At 42.8% G+C, this 14,560-nt stretch overlaps 4 protein-coding genes across 4 annotated transcripts; 2 read left to right on the top strand and 2 right to left on the bottom strand.

Moving 5' to 3' along the window:
- Positions 1-1,329: 1,329 nt before the first annotated feature.
- On the bottom strand, positions 1,330-4,839 carry T069G_02249 (phosphoribosyl transferase domain-containing protein; the record flags this gene model as incomplete). Its single annotated transcript, XM_056169459.1, has 1 exon — positions 1,330-4,839. One exon carries the CDS (start codon positions 4,837-4,839, stop codon positions 1,330-1,332), a length of 3,510 nt encoding a protein of 1,169 aa, XP_056034775.1.
- Positions 4,840-6,269: 1,430 nt separating this feature from the next.
- Positions 6,270-7,325, top strand: T069G_02248 (GTP cyclohydrolase I domain-containing protein; the record flags this gene model as incomplete). Its single annotated transcript, XM_056169458.1, has 3 exons — positions 6,270-6,570; positions 6,661-6,947; positions 7,020-7,325. 3 exons carry the CDS (start codon positions 6,270-6,272, stop codon positions 7,323-7,325), a joined length of 894 nt encoding a protein of 297 aa, XP_056034774.1.
- Positions 7,326-9,420: 2,095 nt separating this feature from the next.
- Positions 9,421-10,096, bottom strand: T069G_02247 (EF-hand domain pair domain-containing protein; the record flags this gene model as incomplete). The annotated part of the gene is made up of 3 exons (XM_056169457.1): positions 9,421-9,683; positions 9,906-9,921; positions 10,022-10,096. The coding sequence occupies 3 exons, from the start codon at positions 10,094-10,096 to the stop codon at positions 9,421-9,423; spliced, it is 354 nt and encodes a 117-aa protein (XP_056034773.1).
- A 165-nt stretch (positions 10,097-10,261) lies between these two features.
- T069G_02246 (uncharacterized protein) lies at positions 10,262-13,099 on the top strand (the record flags this gene model as incomplete). The annotated part of the gene is made up of 1 exon (XM_056169456.1): positions 10,262-13,099. One exon carries the CDS (start codon positions 10,262-10,264, stop codon positions 13,097-13,099), a length of 2,838 nt encoding a protein of 945 aa, XP_056034772.1.
- Between the last annotated feature and the right edge of the window lie 1,461 nt (positions 13,100-14,560).

Genomic DNA, 14,560 nt, shown 5'->3' with positions numbered 1-14,560 from the left:
CTAACCCTAACCCTAACCCTAACCCTAACCCTAACCCTAACCCTAACCCTAACCCTATTAATGAACGTAGTTTACTATTATTAAGTACTTAAATAGTTTTTAGATTATTTACTAGTCCTAAAGTTAAGTAGTTTTTAATATTTTATAAAATAGTACTTAAAATTTTATACTTATTTTATAAATAATTAATTACTTTATTACCTAGCGTTAATATATATTTATACTATAAATAAACTATTAAATTATAAGTTTTATTTACTTAAATAAGATTTTCTATTTTTAGTTACTTTAGATAATAAATTAATATAAGTTTTTTATTTTACTAGCCCCTTTTATATTTAAGTACTACTTTATTTTATACTCTAACTTATACTCTGACCTATACTCTGACTTCTGTATGTAAATTAGTGTAAAGAATTTAAGATAAAAAACTTTAACTTATTTACTTTACTTTTACGTTAAATTCTTCAAGTACTTGGATTTATTACTTTATTAATAGTACCTAGGCCTATTATTGTAACTATAAAAGCTAGGTTATAATAATTTTATTAATTTAAAATTAATTATATTACTTTATTTTTTATATTTTATTTAAAATTAAGTTTTCTTTTATAAAAGTACTTACTTACTTTTTATTATAATAAACTTTTATATTTTACTAAAAATTAATATAATTTATAAATACTAAGAGCTTTCTAAGCTTAAGCAGCGGAAGTTATTAATTAAAATCTTTATATTTTTATTAAACAAATATACTATACTAAATACTACAGGACTGCAATACCTAAGTACAATAAGCTCACCGCTTATAATTTAATAATTCTAACGTTAAGCTTTACTTAAGGAAGTTACTAAAATAGTATATAAGCCTAAGCTTAGAGCTAGTTGATCTCAGTAGAAAATTTCCGAAACTATAATTATCTCTTATAGAGTATTACCTATTATCCAAAGCGTAATTGGAAGAATATGCTTTGTAGTGTATACCTAGTAGTATTCTAGTAACCCAACTGCACGCGTAAACAATTCTACTATCTTAGACGCCTGTTCAGGTAAGCGGTGGACAGAATTAACAGAAAATTTACCCCGCTCCAAGGCGACATATACTATTTTTTGGTATTTGGCAAGCGATATACTAAGAGCATATTCGACATAATGTAGGGGGCTCAAGATGTAGTATTGGCTTTGTAGTTTAAATCCAGCAGCTTCTTCAATAGGTAGACACGCCCGCTACCACAAAGCTTACAAAGTAACGCTACAGATGCAGAATTGGGGACAGAAACATGTCGATAGAAATGCTGCATCCTCAAGATTCCCAGTTACTCTTATTATCTAGGCCCCGCCAAATACCAAAAGGCTTTGAACACTGATCCCACCAAAGCCACGACGATACAACAACTCCCGACCACGGTGAACCGGAAATTCGGCTATAACAATGATGCTAATATCCTCATTACTGATGCCTGCTTTAGCTAAAAGTTGAAGTATTGCATAAAGCGTCCTTCCTGTGGCAAGTACGTCGTCCACCACCACCACTGATGCGCCCCTTGGAATCAAGTCCAGGCTCATCTCAATCCTCTTCCCTTTTGAACTGTTAGGTTCTGAAGATGAGATGTGTGATGAAGGCTTGTTGACGGAAACGGTAGGTGGGGGAAGCTTGCCGGCTTCGCGGATTAGCGCCAAGGGGACGCCAACTTGCTGAGCCAATGCCGATGCATACACGAAGCCTCCCGCTTCGCAACAGGCGACCATACCGATGTTATCCCAGTCATCTACGAAGCAAGTTTGTAGTAGGGAAGTGCACAAAGCTAACCCGCCTCGCTGTTGGGCGATGTTGAGCACATGGCGGAACTCGATGCCTGGGCGTGGGAAGTCGGGCACAGGGAGCACCATACTAGCCAGTCGCTCCAGGTCCCCATGGAGGAAGGGAAGCAGGTACGTATCGGCAAACCTCCTTACCACCTCATCTCCTGTTGCTTCATTGCCAAAGACGAGGCTGGGGCAGTAGTCCAATGTCGTCGAATTCGACTTACAGTTGCTGCCGTTGTCGCTACTATTGTCATCCTCGCAATCATGATTATCGTGTCGATCATTGTCGCTCGCTTGGCGTTTCCGGCGAGTCTGCCGCGTCTTTTCGCTAGCTGTGACACGAATGTCGAGTAATCTGCTATTCGGAACTAGATGCGACAAGGTCGCAGTAGGCGCCTCATCTCTCATCCCAGTGATCACCAGCACATCCGCATCTGCGGCTCCAGACACCACATTCAGAAATTGCTTTTCTAGAAGGAAAGATTGTTGTCGCATCTGTTCTTCGAAGAATGCCGTCAAAGCCGGCCGGTGTTGTTCCTTGTAAGTCCGATCCCCTAACAGACCATCCAAGTCAGCGCCGGTAGCTGCTGCATATTCTCGCTTGATGGCATCGCTGATACTGGCCTTGTGTACGTCGCGGGGTTGGTCGGCAGATCTAGCGAGCATAGGGACCCAAACGTCGGCGCAGTAGTCCTTGCCGACGCCGCTTTCTCCCGTAACAAGTATAATGAGCTTCTGTTTCTTCGGCAGTTTCGAGAGCGGACAGGCGTAAGCCAGCACGTTTTGCACGTCCAAGCTATGTTTTAGCTGGGCCAGGCGCGGTCCGTTTGGCCCGAAAGCCTTAGCTGCCAGCGCGGCGTCTCTAGGGTCTGGCCCAAGGTCGGCACCGTAAACTCCGCTGCTTAAGGGCAACAAGTTCCTGGCGACGCTATACACCCATTGTATAGCAGCCTGAGTAGCCTTAGTTCCGCTCTCATTACGAGGCCATACAGCGGTTATTACGCAGGCAAAGTCCCAGTCTCGACAGCCGAAAGCTGTAGCATTATTCGCCACATCGCCGACAGCTCCACCTCCTTGCAGCAGATGAAGATAACAGAGGGGAGAAGGACGAACCTCTATAGCTGCTGCTAAGGCGTTTGCGATGTTACTGGCCCCGATGTGTTTTAAGAACAAACACCGCTTGAATGAAGAGGTTTTACCCTTACTGTGTCCGCCGTGCATCCCGGATATGTACATCTCAGTTTCGAACAGACCGACGCCGTCAACGGTCTTGAAGGTATCTTCCGGCCCCAACATCGTACTTGTAAGCCTAGGTGGTTTGGAAGGAAGTTGAGTCGTAGTAGATTCGATCACTGTCACGCCAAGGTGCATCTGTGAGTCATCTGAAAATAAATATGCATCCGCGGAACTGTGTCGAGGGAGAGTTCTGGCACATTGATCGAAGTCCTGAAGCTTAAGCCGTGTGTCACGATCGTCTTTCAACGGGATACTCCAGCTTCGAACCAAATATTTCCGGGCTGCATGAGTTTCAAAGACAACGCTGACAACGATGCCAAAATTAGTCCCTGCGCCTTTCAGAGCCCATAATAGATCGGCCTCAATTTCTGACTGCACGGCACCGGCCGGTCGATATTTACTTGGTACGTGGCCGACGTACAGAACCTGACCAGAGGCAACGCTGACCATCACAGCACCCACTATAGCGTCGCACGCGAGCCCATGCAGTCTAGCCAGGTGTCCAACGCCGCCTTGCAGCCATAACCCTGAGCCTACACTTGGGCGAGCTCCCAGAGGTACTGTCTTGCCTGCCACCATAGTCTTGCGGACAATGTCTCCGGTATTACAACCAGCCTCCGCGACAACCAGGGTAGTAGAATCGAAATTCAATTCTCCCCCCTCCGCCTCAGCTGTGACCATGTGTACTTGATTAAAAGCACTCATGTCGATGGCAACGACGTTAGGCCAAAGACAATGGCCGCTATGGCTCCCACCAATGACGGTTAGGCCAACATTCTCTCTAAGGGCCCATTTCACGCACTTCTGGATGTGCTCGATTTCTGTTGGCCTTACAATCGATGCGGGACGGTGGAAGCGGGCCTCGTGGTTTTTAATTCTCCTGCTTTTCGTCACTAAGGGCACATGCGCCGTCAAGTCAGGCAATGCGGTTGCATGTTTAGTAAAAGTTGCCATGACGTTGGGCGAACTGAACAAGAGATGGTCGGGGTATGCTTCTTCACGACGACCCAGTACGTGGCACAGCTCACGCCATTTGCCTCGGATAGCTTCGTTCATTTTCTCATCTTGGAGGGTAAAGCCCGCGATGAAAGAAGTAAATCGGTCCAATGTCTCGTCGTCGGTTGCTATCCGAACGATCCCGGTAGGGAAAGAAGCCGTGTGATTACACACCAAGCCGTCAAAGTTGAGGTCGCCATCACGATGAAATACCACCACTATTCCGCCTTTTGGGTGTTTGCAAAGTAATTTCAGTGCGTCTTCGATAAATCTGCGCTTAGGTTTCATGCCGTACATGCTATGGCAGAATAAGACGACATCAAACTTCCCATCATCACTTGTTCCGATGCTGGTACCGCTCCTTGCGTTTTTGTCGTCGTTGTCCGGTGCGAATGGGATCCGATGAATATCAGGGTGACGTTCCAGACATGGCAGGGGACGCTCTGTTCCTGAGTTAGGGTGAAGCCATTCATCTAGTCTCACGGCAAACAAGTCGTTAGGCTCGAATGCAACATATCTCATGATCCTGCTCCTGACGTGATATGGCAAGTATGCAAGAACGCTCTTTGGGCCGGGTCCGACTTCTAGCACCGAGATATGAACACGCGAGCTGAATAAACGGTCTAGAAGCGAAGAGAGTTGAGGGACAATGAACTCCTGGTATGTCATCCATCCCGAGCCCTGCACCAAGACGTCGAAACCGGCGCTGTACTGCAGCTGCGACAACGGCTGCGTTGCGTACGATGCTGTCGCCGTCGCCGTCTGCCTTAGCGTTTGCTTCAGGGTGTCGAGAGTGGCCATACCAGCTTGATAGGAGCACGCTTTCGTACTAGTAGAGATAATATAGTACGTTTGCGTATGGATGATGATTAGATTAAGCTGAATTGCGTGCCTACGGGGCTGTTGCCGCTTCTTATCGGCCCCGACGTTGGGTGTATTAGAAGGGTCGGAATCTTACATTTATCGAGGATAATTTCTCGACCTTTGATTAACCGGTCAAAGCACTATTATTTTTATTTTCATACTCTCTCTTATCAGTGAAATATTCGCTCACAGGAATTATTGAGATGATCAAATCCTCATTAGATAGTGGGTGGAACTTTGATGTACGCGCGCGCGTTATGCTATCTCGACGATGTTAATGCATGGCCACGTCAGCTATTTCATTATGCAAAAGGGTTTTTAGCTCACCCTATCAACGAAGACCACGTTTGCCGCGAGGTGTGTCAAAGAGTTCATTGATTCGCCTTTTGCGGATAAACCTGTTTTGGCCGGCCTCTCGCATGGCCCATCATGTACTGCGGGAATCCTGTTGTGCGAGCAATATCAAGTGGGATTCGTTAGGCTATTGATGAGAGATTATATGTATTGAAAATATGGGGGGGGCGAGACGCGCGTTGCATGACAAAAACTCAATACATGTATGCATGTATCATGCACAATATCGATAGGTTGTACGTAATACGAAATTGAAATCCATTTCCACCTGAAGGGGAACAATGCACTCAATGCAAAGGCGGCCGCCAACCGCCGTCAAGCCCCAAAAGCATGTGGTAACTAGAGTCAAATCTTTGTGAATCGAGTGACCATATGATAGTGAAGGCTGCTAAAATTCAAGCCTACACCCAGAGCCGCAAAGAGCATTAGCTCTAGAGTATTCGACATTCCACATTTCATCGCGTCCATCCAGATGAAAGCATCACAATCATGTACCAAGCTATACCTATAACCCCTAAGCAGGCAGCACCTTCCCCCAAGTGGACAACGCTCATAGGAGTTTTGTGGTGTCATGCAGGACAATTAGTGGCTGGCCTCCCGCTTATAGTGGCCGGCCTCCCGCATAAAGACAACAAAAAGACCATTTCAAAGAGGGGGGTTGTCGAGCCAGAGCCTAGCCGTTCTATCGGCTTGGATGACTGTAATCTGTCTATAATGCATAAAAAATGGTACATGTATCGGTCGGCTTCAAAGGTTGCTAGGGCGAAAGGAGAGATATTATGGTTGTTAATGTGCTCTAGGCGATAAGATCAAAATGGTATATTATCGCCCAGTTCATTTATCCATATATTTAGTTGAGAAGCACCCCTTTTGCAGGATCAGATTCCTTTGGTCTTTGTTTTCGAGCCTTTTCAGGTCGCTCGGACTTTCAGGTCCAATTGCGACAGCATACAGTATCTTTCCTTAAATATCTTACTTCTTGCTTCTGTTCCTGCCGGTCTGTAGCGGTTAACATGGCTAATCCCAAAAACGTTAGCGCCCTCTCTAAGAAGCGGGGCCGTAACACTGCTACTGTCTCCCCGACCAGCTATGATTTAACGCAAGATGAGAGCAAAAGACGGAAGAAACACAAGCTCAGCAGCATCGGGGTTCCCGTTGATAGTACAATTTTGAGTGCCCCCGATCTATACAAGAAGTCGCGGCGAAATGCCGTCGGTGATACCCGAGACGACTCATCCATTGAGAAAGTTCTCGTCTCCGAGGATGGCATAGAAACGAAATCGTCCGGCCCATTGTCCGGTTTTGATGGTCTTTGTAGGTTACTATAATCTTGCTCTTTTACCGAGTACTCTTGCGGCTCGGTACGAGTTTCTTTGTATCGAAACTCACATTTGTATTTCCCAGCAATCGAGACTAGAACCCGCCGAGGAGAGAATCAGGAACAGGCCGCCTTACGCCTAGAAAAGATGCAAGGTGCTGTGCGAACTTTGTTAGAGTGCATCGGCGAGGATCCAAGTCGTAGTGGCCTGCTGGATACGCCTTCACGTTATGCCAAGGCGTTGCTGTTCCTGACCCAGGGCTACCATGTCAATGTGGAAGAGATTGTGAATAACGCGCTATTCCAGGAGGGCCATAACGAGATGGTCATTGTCAAAGATATTGACATATTCAGCCTTTGCGAGCACCACCTTGTGCCCTTTACAGGAAAGGAAAGTTCTTCCTACACTCAAAGCTGGGGTATGCCGGCTAATTATCTCTTCTAGATGCACATTGGTTATATCCCCTCCAATACCGTTATCGGCCTCTCGAAGCTTCCTCGAATTGCCGAGGTATTCGCTCATCGCTTACAGATCCAGGAGCGCCTTACCAAGCAGGTTGCTCGTGCCATTATGAAGATTTTGAAACCTCAAGGTGTTGCCGTCATTATGGAGTCTAGCCACCTGTGCATGGTAATGCGTGGCGTGGAGAAAACTAATACGACAACCCTGACAAGCTGCATGTTGGGTTGTTTCGAGCGCAAGAGTAAGACGCGAAACGAGTTCATGCATTTCGTTGGAGTAAGCCGGTAGGATGAATAGATATCAGACTGACCGGCTCATTTGCGGATATGTGGCAGGTCGGGGTTATACGCATATCACAAAATGACCAATAAAAGACGTTTTCGTGTATCCTAACTCTGTGCACTGTGCTACTCGAGCCCTTTGCCTTTCTTAGAAATGAATCGACTCATGGCGACTGATAATTTCGACCGCGTCAAACGGTCAAATGGCCAAGTGATCATATTGGCATTGTTTAAGTCGTACTTCTTGCAAGCACATGGTCCGTCATCGTTCAACCTCACAGCGCTTGGTCTTTGTTGATCCCTGCTGCGGATCATTGTGCGGGGTACTGGGTAAATCACTAGCGACGTCTCCGCTTTTACTCCCCCAGTTCAGATCGCGTTTAGACAAACGCGAAGCGGGCCCGTTCATTTACACGATAATCTGTGCAACCCCGGCTGGATATCAGAGACACCAGCGCTGACTAAGATACAGGAGGGCCCCAACAGTTGGTCAACACACCTGGTACTGTGATTCGAATGGCATATTCGAATGTGGAATGCTTGATGCAAGCACGTGATTTGGAGCCGCGAATTGTTGTGCCCGCATCAGGCTGCCTAGCTTAGCGATGCCCAGCAATGATTTCAACTTTCTAGCATTGGCGCCAAAATTATACGCTAAGCCTTCAAATGCCCTGACATTCCACCCCGGCAGGGCATTTGTTGTCTTTTGCCATATTTGCTCCCAAAGCTTTGGATATTGAGACACAGAATGAGTTGAACATCACTTGGAAACTAAGAATCGTATCTGCACGTATTGCGATCGGCCCTTCAAGAACTCCAGACAACTAGATCAAGATGCCGTGGACGAGCACAATATGTGTATCATTTGTCGGCATTACTTTCGCACCTTGAAGAATCGGGAAATGGTTTGTTTTCGTCTTCTCCCGCATTGCGTGAAACTACGACACGCTGACGTATGCCGCACAGCATAAGATTATCCATGCTGAGAAGAACGTAAAGTGTGCAGGCTGCAACCGGCTCTTTGTTACTGACTCAGCGATGCTGCTGCATCTGGAGGCTGGGACATGTGATTCTACTGCAGATCCTTGTACTTCGTATCAGTAACCAAACGTTGACCAACCCATGTAACCCCCTGCATGTTTGTCGGGCGAAGACTAGAGGCTTGCATAGGAAGCCTGCAAAATTTGCAGGCTTGATGTCGTAGGCCACCCGCAGCCTGATAATCTAATAGGATGCAATTGAGTAATCGATGGGATTCAGCAGTCTCCATCACAGCCTGGCATCACGGCTGCGTTTGTAGGCCGCCCAAGTGTATCTGGGACGCGAAAGAATTATGGTCACAGAGAGGACGACCTGTAGGTTGACTGAACAGCATAGCATCTAATAATTTGACATGAAGCCCCATGATGCCACGCATGCCTTTTATGGCTGAGCTATGTCTTTATTTCATTGGATTTTGGGAAAAGCTCTCGCTTGATTTAAGTAGGTAATGTAAGCACCTGCTGGAAAAAAAAGACTTATAGGCAATCTGCATCACCTGCTCAATCGCAAATACTCAGTCACTTTAATTTTTTTTTCCCTACAAGCACAACTAACTTTTCTTCAGCATCCAATATTGATTGTTGGATTAAAGTGTCGCGAACAAACCATTTGCTGCTAGTCGATCTGCGACTAGTATGCGAAAGATAATCCATAAGATTATACGCATACCGAACGTTATCGCTATAAAGGTGTCAACCACAGTATGCCTAGCTCCATCCCATTGCGGCTCAAAGTCGCTCGTCGATTCTATGAGCCTATTCTCTTACAAGTAGCATTAAAGAGGATTCGGCCGCAAAATGACTTTTCGGCTGGTCAACATAAACCTAATGCAATGAGAGACAACGTCAATAGTACGGAATAGACTTTCAAGTGTCTCGTCAACAGGCTTGCTCAAGCTTGCGATAATCGATGAGGTGAAAACGGATCTACTTTTTCTAGCATTGGGGTCCTAAAAGAGAATGCCATGCAACACTCCATATTCGCGACCTACATGTTACAGTATTATATACTTTAAAAGTATGTCTTTGTTGCTTTACGTAATATCTAGTCTCATCAATCATCTATATAAACTCTTCGAGATTTACTCCGCCTTTGCCATTGTGATCGAGAAAATCTATCATATTGTCAATCTCTTCTTTTGGCATTGTACGTTCATCCGTGATTTCCTGAGCTAGTTGCTCAATAGCTTCGACTGAAATAATACCATCCTGGTCGTAGTCAAACATATTAACTACTTTAATAGCTTCCTCACACGGATCTCGTTGGGCAATGAGCTTTGCGGCGCATACTCGAAATTGGTCGAGGTAGACGATAAGGCGGTTAACTGGGCAGCTGTAAGAGTCTCACCGGTCCGGCGGTACGTACTGTGCCGTAGTTTCCTAGTTCTCTATAGTAGCCGGGTTTAGGCAGGTCAAAGCTGAGCGCAACGAGTGAGTGTTTAAACTCATAACTATTCGGCCGCCCCTTCTTCTTCATGTCCATTAAGTCTAGGCAACTTTAATGAGGTCTGCTTTACCTAACCTATCGTTAGTGACACTATACATACTGCCCGAGAATTCAGCCTAGCGTAAAGAAGCTATATATATAAGGTAAAGCTCACTAGGGCTCTCTTTCTAAAAGTGAGCCGCTGCCTGTTTAAGAAGTACGCTCACTGCAACTCACTTTGAGAGTGAGTCCTGACCCTGATTGGTTCGGCGGAACTAGGTTGTTCCGTGACCACCTCCCCTGTAGGCCCATTGCTGCGACCATAAGAGTCGGCAAGAGTCGGGTCGTGATACCACTGTATGATGCGGGGTAGCAGCAGCCTGGTGAACCCTCTGCGTAGAGTCATCTAGCAGGCTTGATTTTTCTCGTACTACACTTAAGAGCTCATAGCAAAATTCCTAACTTCTATATTTAAAGATGTTACCTCCTGCACTTGTCAGCACATACAGACTGTATAAACAAGACACAGATTATGTAGCGACATGGTTAACACAGACAGCTAAGGCACATGGCTATCCTGACGCATTATCAGAGGTTGTCGATATGGCGAAGGCTAGCTCAAAGCGTCTGAAAGGAAAGGCAAGGACAAAGGCGAAAAATAGAAGCATTGGCCAGTCTGTGCAAACACAGAAGACGCATACGTACACCTTGGCCATCAAGGATTTTGTTCCACTGGCGGCTTTCATTGCAAGTCGAGCGAATTCCGGGATACAAGTTCCTGGTCTCATTATGAGCATTCTAAATCGGATCATAGAAGCGAGAACCCATCATGGCCAGCAGTTGAACGATTATGGAGGCCAAACTACTGCCCAAGAAAATGTGAAACATCAACACTTTATTAAAGTTTTAGAGGAGGTGCGAGATACGCTGAAGCCTTGTACACGCTTACCTCCACCAACGTCTGCGGCTACAGAGGGCCCAGGAGAAGCGCTGAATGGAGTAGAGTCAGTCTTCGACGCTCTTGCAGTAAGCGAGGCTTCTCCAAGTCTTTTGGATACTCTCGGTATGCAAAGCCGCCAAATCCTGGCAGGTGACGAGGCGGTGTACATGGCAGAACCACAGACATCCTTCGAAAACGCTATTGTTGCCTATACAATGATGATGAACGATCTACAAGACATTAGATCACGCATTCGATGGATATGGGAAAACTACAAGAAAGGCCTTTTCACCCTTTCCGGAGCGGCTGTGGCTACCGATACTGCCATCGACCTTGCACGCAACGCCACAGAGGAAGTTACCCCACTGTTCAAAGATCATAATGGATTTCCAGGGATGATTCACAGTTTCTTTCGCTACCGCTGCCTCCTTAAAGGATATCAGGAAAACGAAGTGTATCTATCAGAAGAGGATAATTTCAACTACGATTTGTACGAAATTGCCGATGAGGTTTATATGAATGTCTTCAGGATGCTGCATAGTTTTGCTGGAACTCTCGTTCAATCAGATGTCCCCATCTACGTAGATGGAACGTTCGGTAGCTACGACCCAACTAGCAACAGGGATCTTAAAACTGGGAGGCAGAAATTCACCGAGGATAGAATTCTATTACTGGAATTCTTCACCGAACTCATCACAGTCGCTCGGCGCATCCCTGACTACCCAGCGAAGGATGTTTTTCTGTGTGGCATGGTTGAACTGAGTAAGACAGGGGCGGTACCTTTCTATCTCATTTTTGCCGCTCAGGTCTTCTTAGATATCCATCATATCCTTCGCGATCAAGCGGCTCTCTCTTCCGAGCAGGTACTACGTCAGGTCACAAGAATGAACAGTGAGCTTGAGAAACACCTGAATTTCCATACGAATCTTAAGATTGGAGGATGGCCCGCATCTAACGATACAATTATTCGAGAGCTGCGGAAGAATATGAGGTGGATTGATGGCGATCCTGTTTACAAAGCGAAAGTCAAACTCCTTCAGCAGGCTGGACGTCCCATTTCGTCATGCACGAAGCGACATCATATCCTCAGACGCTCGCCTGTGCTTTCAGGTTTGATCCTCTTTCACTTCCAGCTTCGATTTCACAATGCGGGGATCTCTGTCACAGATGCCTGGGGGTCTACTATCTACACCGCCCACTTATACAACGCACTGCGCAATGAGAAACTTCTAAAGAGACGATGGAATGGGTTGGACGTGGCCCAAATTCTGTTACGTGAGGAAAGCTTCTACGTAGCAGGCTGGCCACAGAACAAAGAAAGATACTTACAGGAATTCTGTCTCCGGCTGGGTATGGACGAGGCTTTATTTAAGAAACCAATTCAAGATCAACGGAGATCTAGTAGCTTTGGATCAGGTGCGGAGGCTGGAAAGATAAAAGATCGCATTCCGGTATCTTTAAAATTTAAAAGCAGATATGCTGGGGAAGCAGAACGTGTGGACTGGACACCTAAGCAGATAGATGGCATCTGCTCTTCAAGCGAGTATCAGCAAGTGAGGTTAGAAGAGGAAGATATTCTTCAGTTCCATTTAATCCCGGATGCTGAAGAACTTAGACGCAGGCGCGAGCAGCATCAGAGGAAACCTATTAGTGCCGATTCCCTGCGGCCGGAGAGCTTGGTCAGGGAGCTTATGTTGAGTCTGCAAAACGAATCTCTTGAACTTCAGTTTTCTTACTTGCTGTTACATCGCTTATGCTGGCAGCTTCTGAGGCGGGTTAAAGAGCACTGCGACGCTCTAATGTGCGAGAGATATGGGTCAAAATACATAGAGCGTGAAAACCAGTTGCCCTTTTTGGTTGGATATATACTTGGAGCTGCTGTTGGCATGGATTATGAGCTGATGCAAGCTGCAGCGGATGGTATGAACGAGATGAATGAGTTTTTTGATGCAGCTGACCAACAGCTTGGGCTCGGGTTCGACTCGGATATGATTTCGAACTCGATAGGATTTAGGATTGCTGAAGACGGAACTGTTGGTCGCAGCTCGACAAGTGCCCATGCCGAGACAAATGTCGCCATATGGTCGCCAGCCCACCCAACAGCTTTCGATAAAGTTTGTAAAGCTACCATTTTTACTCGCCTGGGAACTAGGCACTCGCACCAAGAGGTTAAAGCGGCACTCGACGCAACCAAAGATGTTGACCAGACGTTCTGCCTATCGGTCAACAATATTATTCTCATCTTCTCTGCCTCTCAGGATGAGTACACTATGCATTGTCACAAAGTTCTCCAAATGCTAGAAAACCGTTCAATGCGTGTAAATGTTAATGACTGTGTTTTCGACTCTGAAAACAGCACTGACGCAGGCATTTAATTGGAGTAAGTCGGATATTACGAGGTCTACATGGTTATAAACAAGGGCGTGTAAGGGCGTTTGTACTAAGGGCGTTTGTAAAATTAGTCTACTTAGTTTACTTTACAATTTGTCTATTATTCCCAGTTGATTTATATAACAAGGTCAAAATTTATTAAACATTAGCCTTTTATAATTATCTACTTAGTAAGCTTCCCTTTTATATCTATAGGTACTTTACCTTTTAGATACTTAATTACTAAAAACCCTTACTTTATTTAATTAATTATTAAATAAAATAACTATTACAACCTAATCCAGTATTAGTCTGTACTCTAGATAAAGTATAGACTAAGGAACTAATTAAAGAAGGATTACTTATATAATATATCCTTAATAAATTACTATTATAATTTATTATAATTTAATAAAACTATAATTTAATAGTAATTTAAAAGAATAATTAAATATATAAGATTTTATTTTTTATATTTTTTAAATAACTTAAATAAATAGTTATTAATAAAGTATTAAAATTAAATATAAATTAAAATTTTATTATATTTTACTTATTTTATAATTATATTTATTTAAAACTATTTTTTATTTTTTTTACTAATATAAATTAATTAACTATAGTTTATTACTTTAGGAATTTACTTTATATTATTAAAGTATTAAGTTAAGATATTATATATTAATAACTTTTATTTAAAAAAAATATTAAATACCTTTAAATAATATAAATTATTATATTTTAAATAAAATTAATTTTTAAAATTTTAATTCTTAATTTTAATATATTTATTAATAATAAAAATAAAAATATTATTAATTATAAAATAAAGTATTTAAGTATTTAATTTAAATACTATTATATTAATAATAACTAACTATTTAAGTAATTTAATAAGTAATATAAAGTAAACTTATATACTTAGTTAATTAAATTTAAGCTTATATAACTTATTAAATAAACTAAATAAAATACTACTTATATTACTTATTGAAAAAGTTAAATAAATATATTACTATTAGTTTATTAGCCAATAGTTAATCTAGTGGTACTTATCCTATAGGCCTATTATTATAACTAAAAAAACTAAGTTATAATACTTATATTATTTAATATAAACTAATCTATTATATAACTTTAAGTAAATATAATTATAAAGTAAGTAAAATATAATAAAAATTTAATTTATATTTAATTTCAATATTTTATTAATAATTATTTATTTAAGTTATTTAAAAAATATAAAAAATAAAATTTTATATATTAAGTTATTTTTTTAAATTACTATTAAATTAGAAATTCCTTAAATTATAATAAATTATAGTAGTAATTTATTAAAAATATACTAAATAAGTAACCCTTTTCTAATTACTTCTATAGTCTATACTTTATCTAAAGTATATACTTATATTAAATTAGGTTGTAATAATTACTTATTAAAAAAGTTAAGTAAGTGTATTATTATT

This window comes from Trichoderma breve, chromosome 1 (genome assembly GCF_028502605.1).
Source record: "Trichoderma breve strain T069 chromosome 1, whole genome shotgun sequence".
NCBI lineage: Eukaryota > Fungi > Ascomycota > Sordariomycetes > Hypocreales > Hypocreaceae > Trichoderma > Trichoderma breve.
The sequence above is the reverse complement of the archived record's forward strand: the minus strand, read 5'-3'. Positions and strand labels throughout refer to the sequence as shown.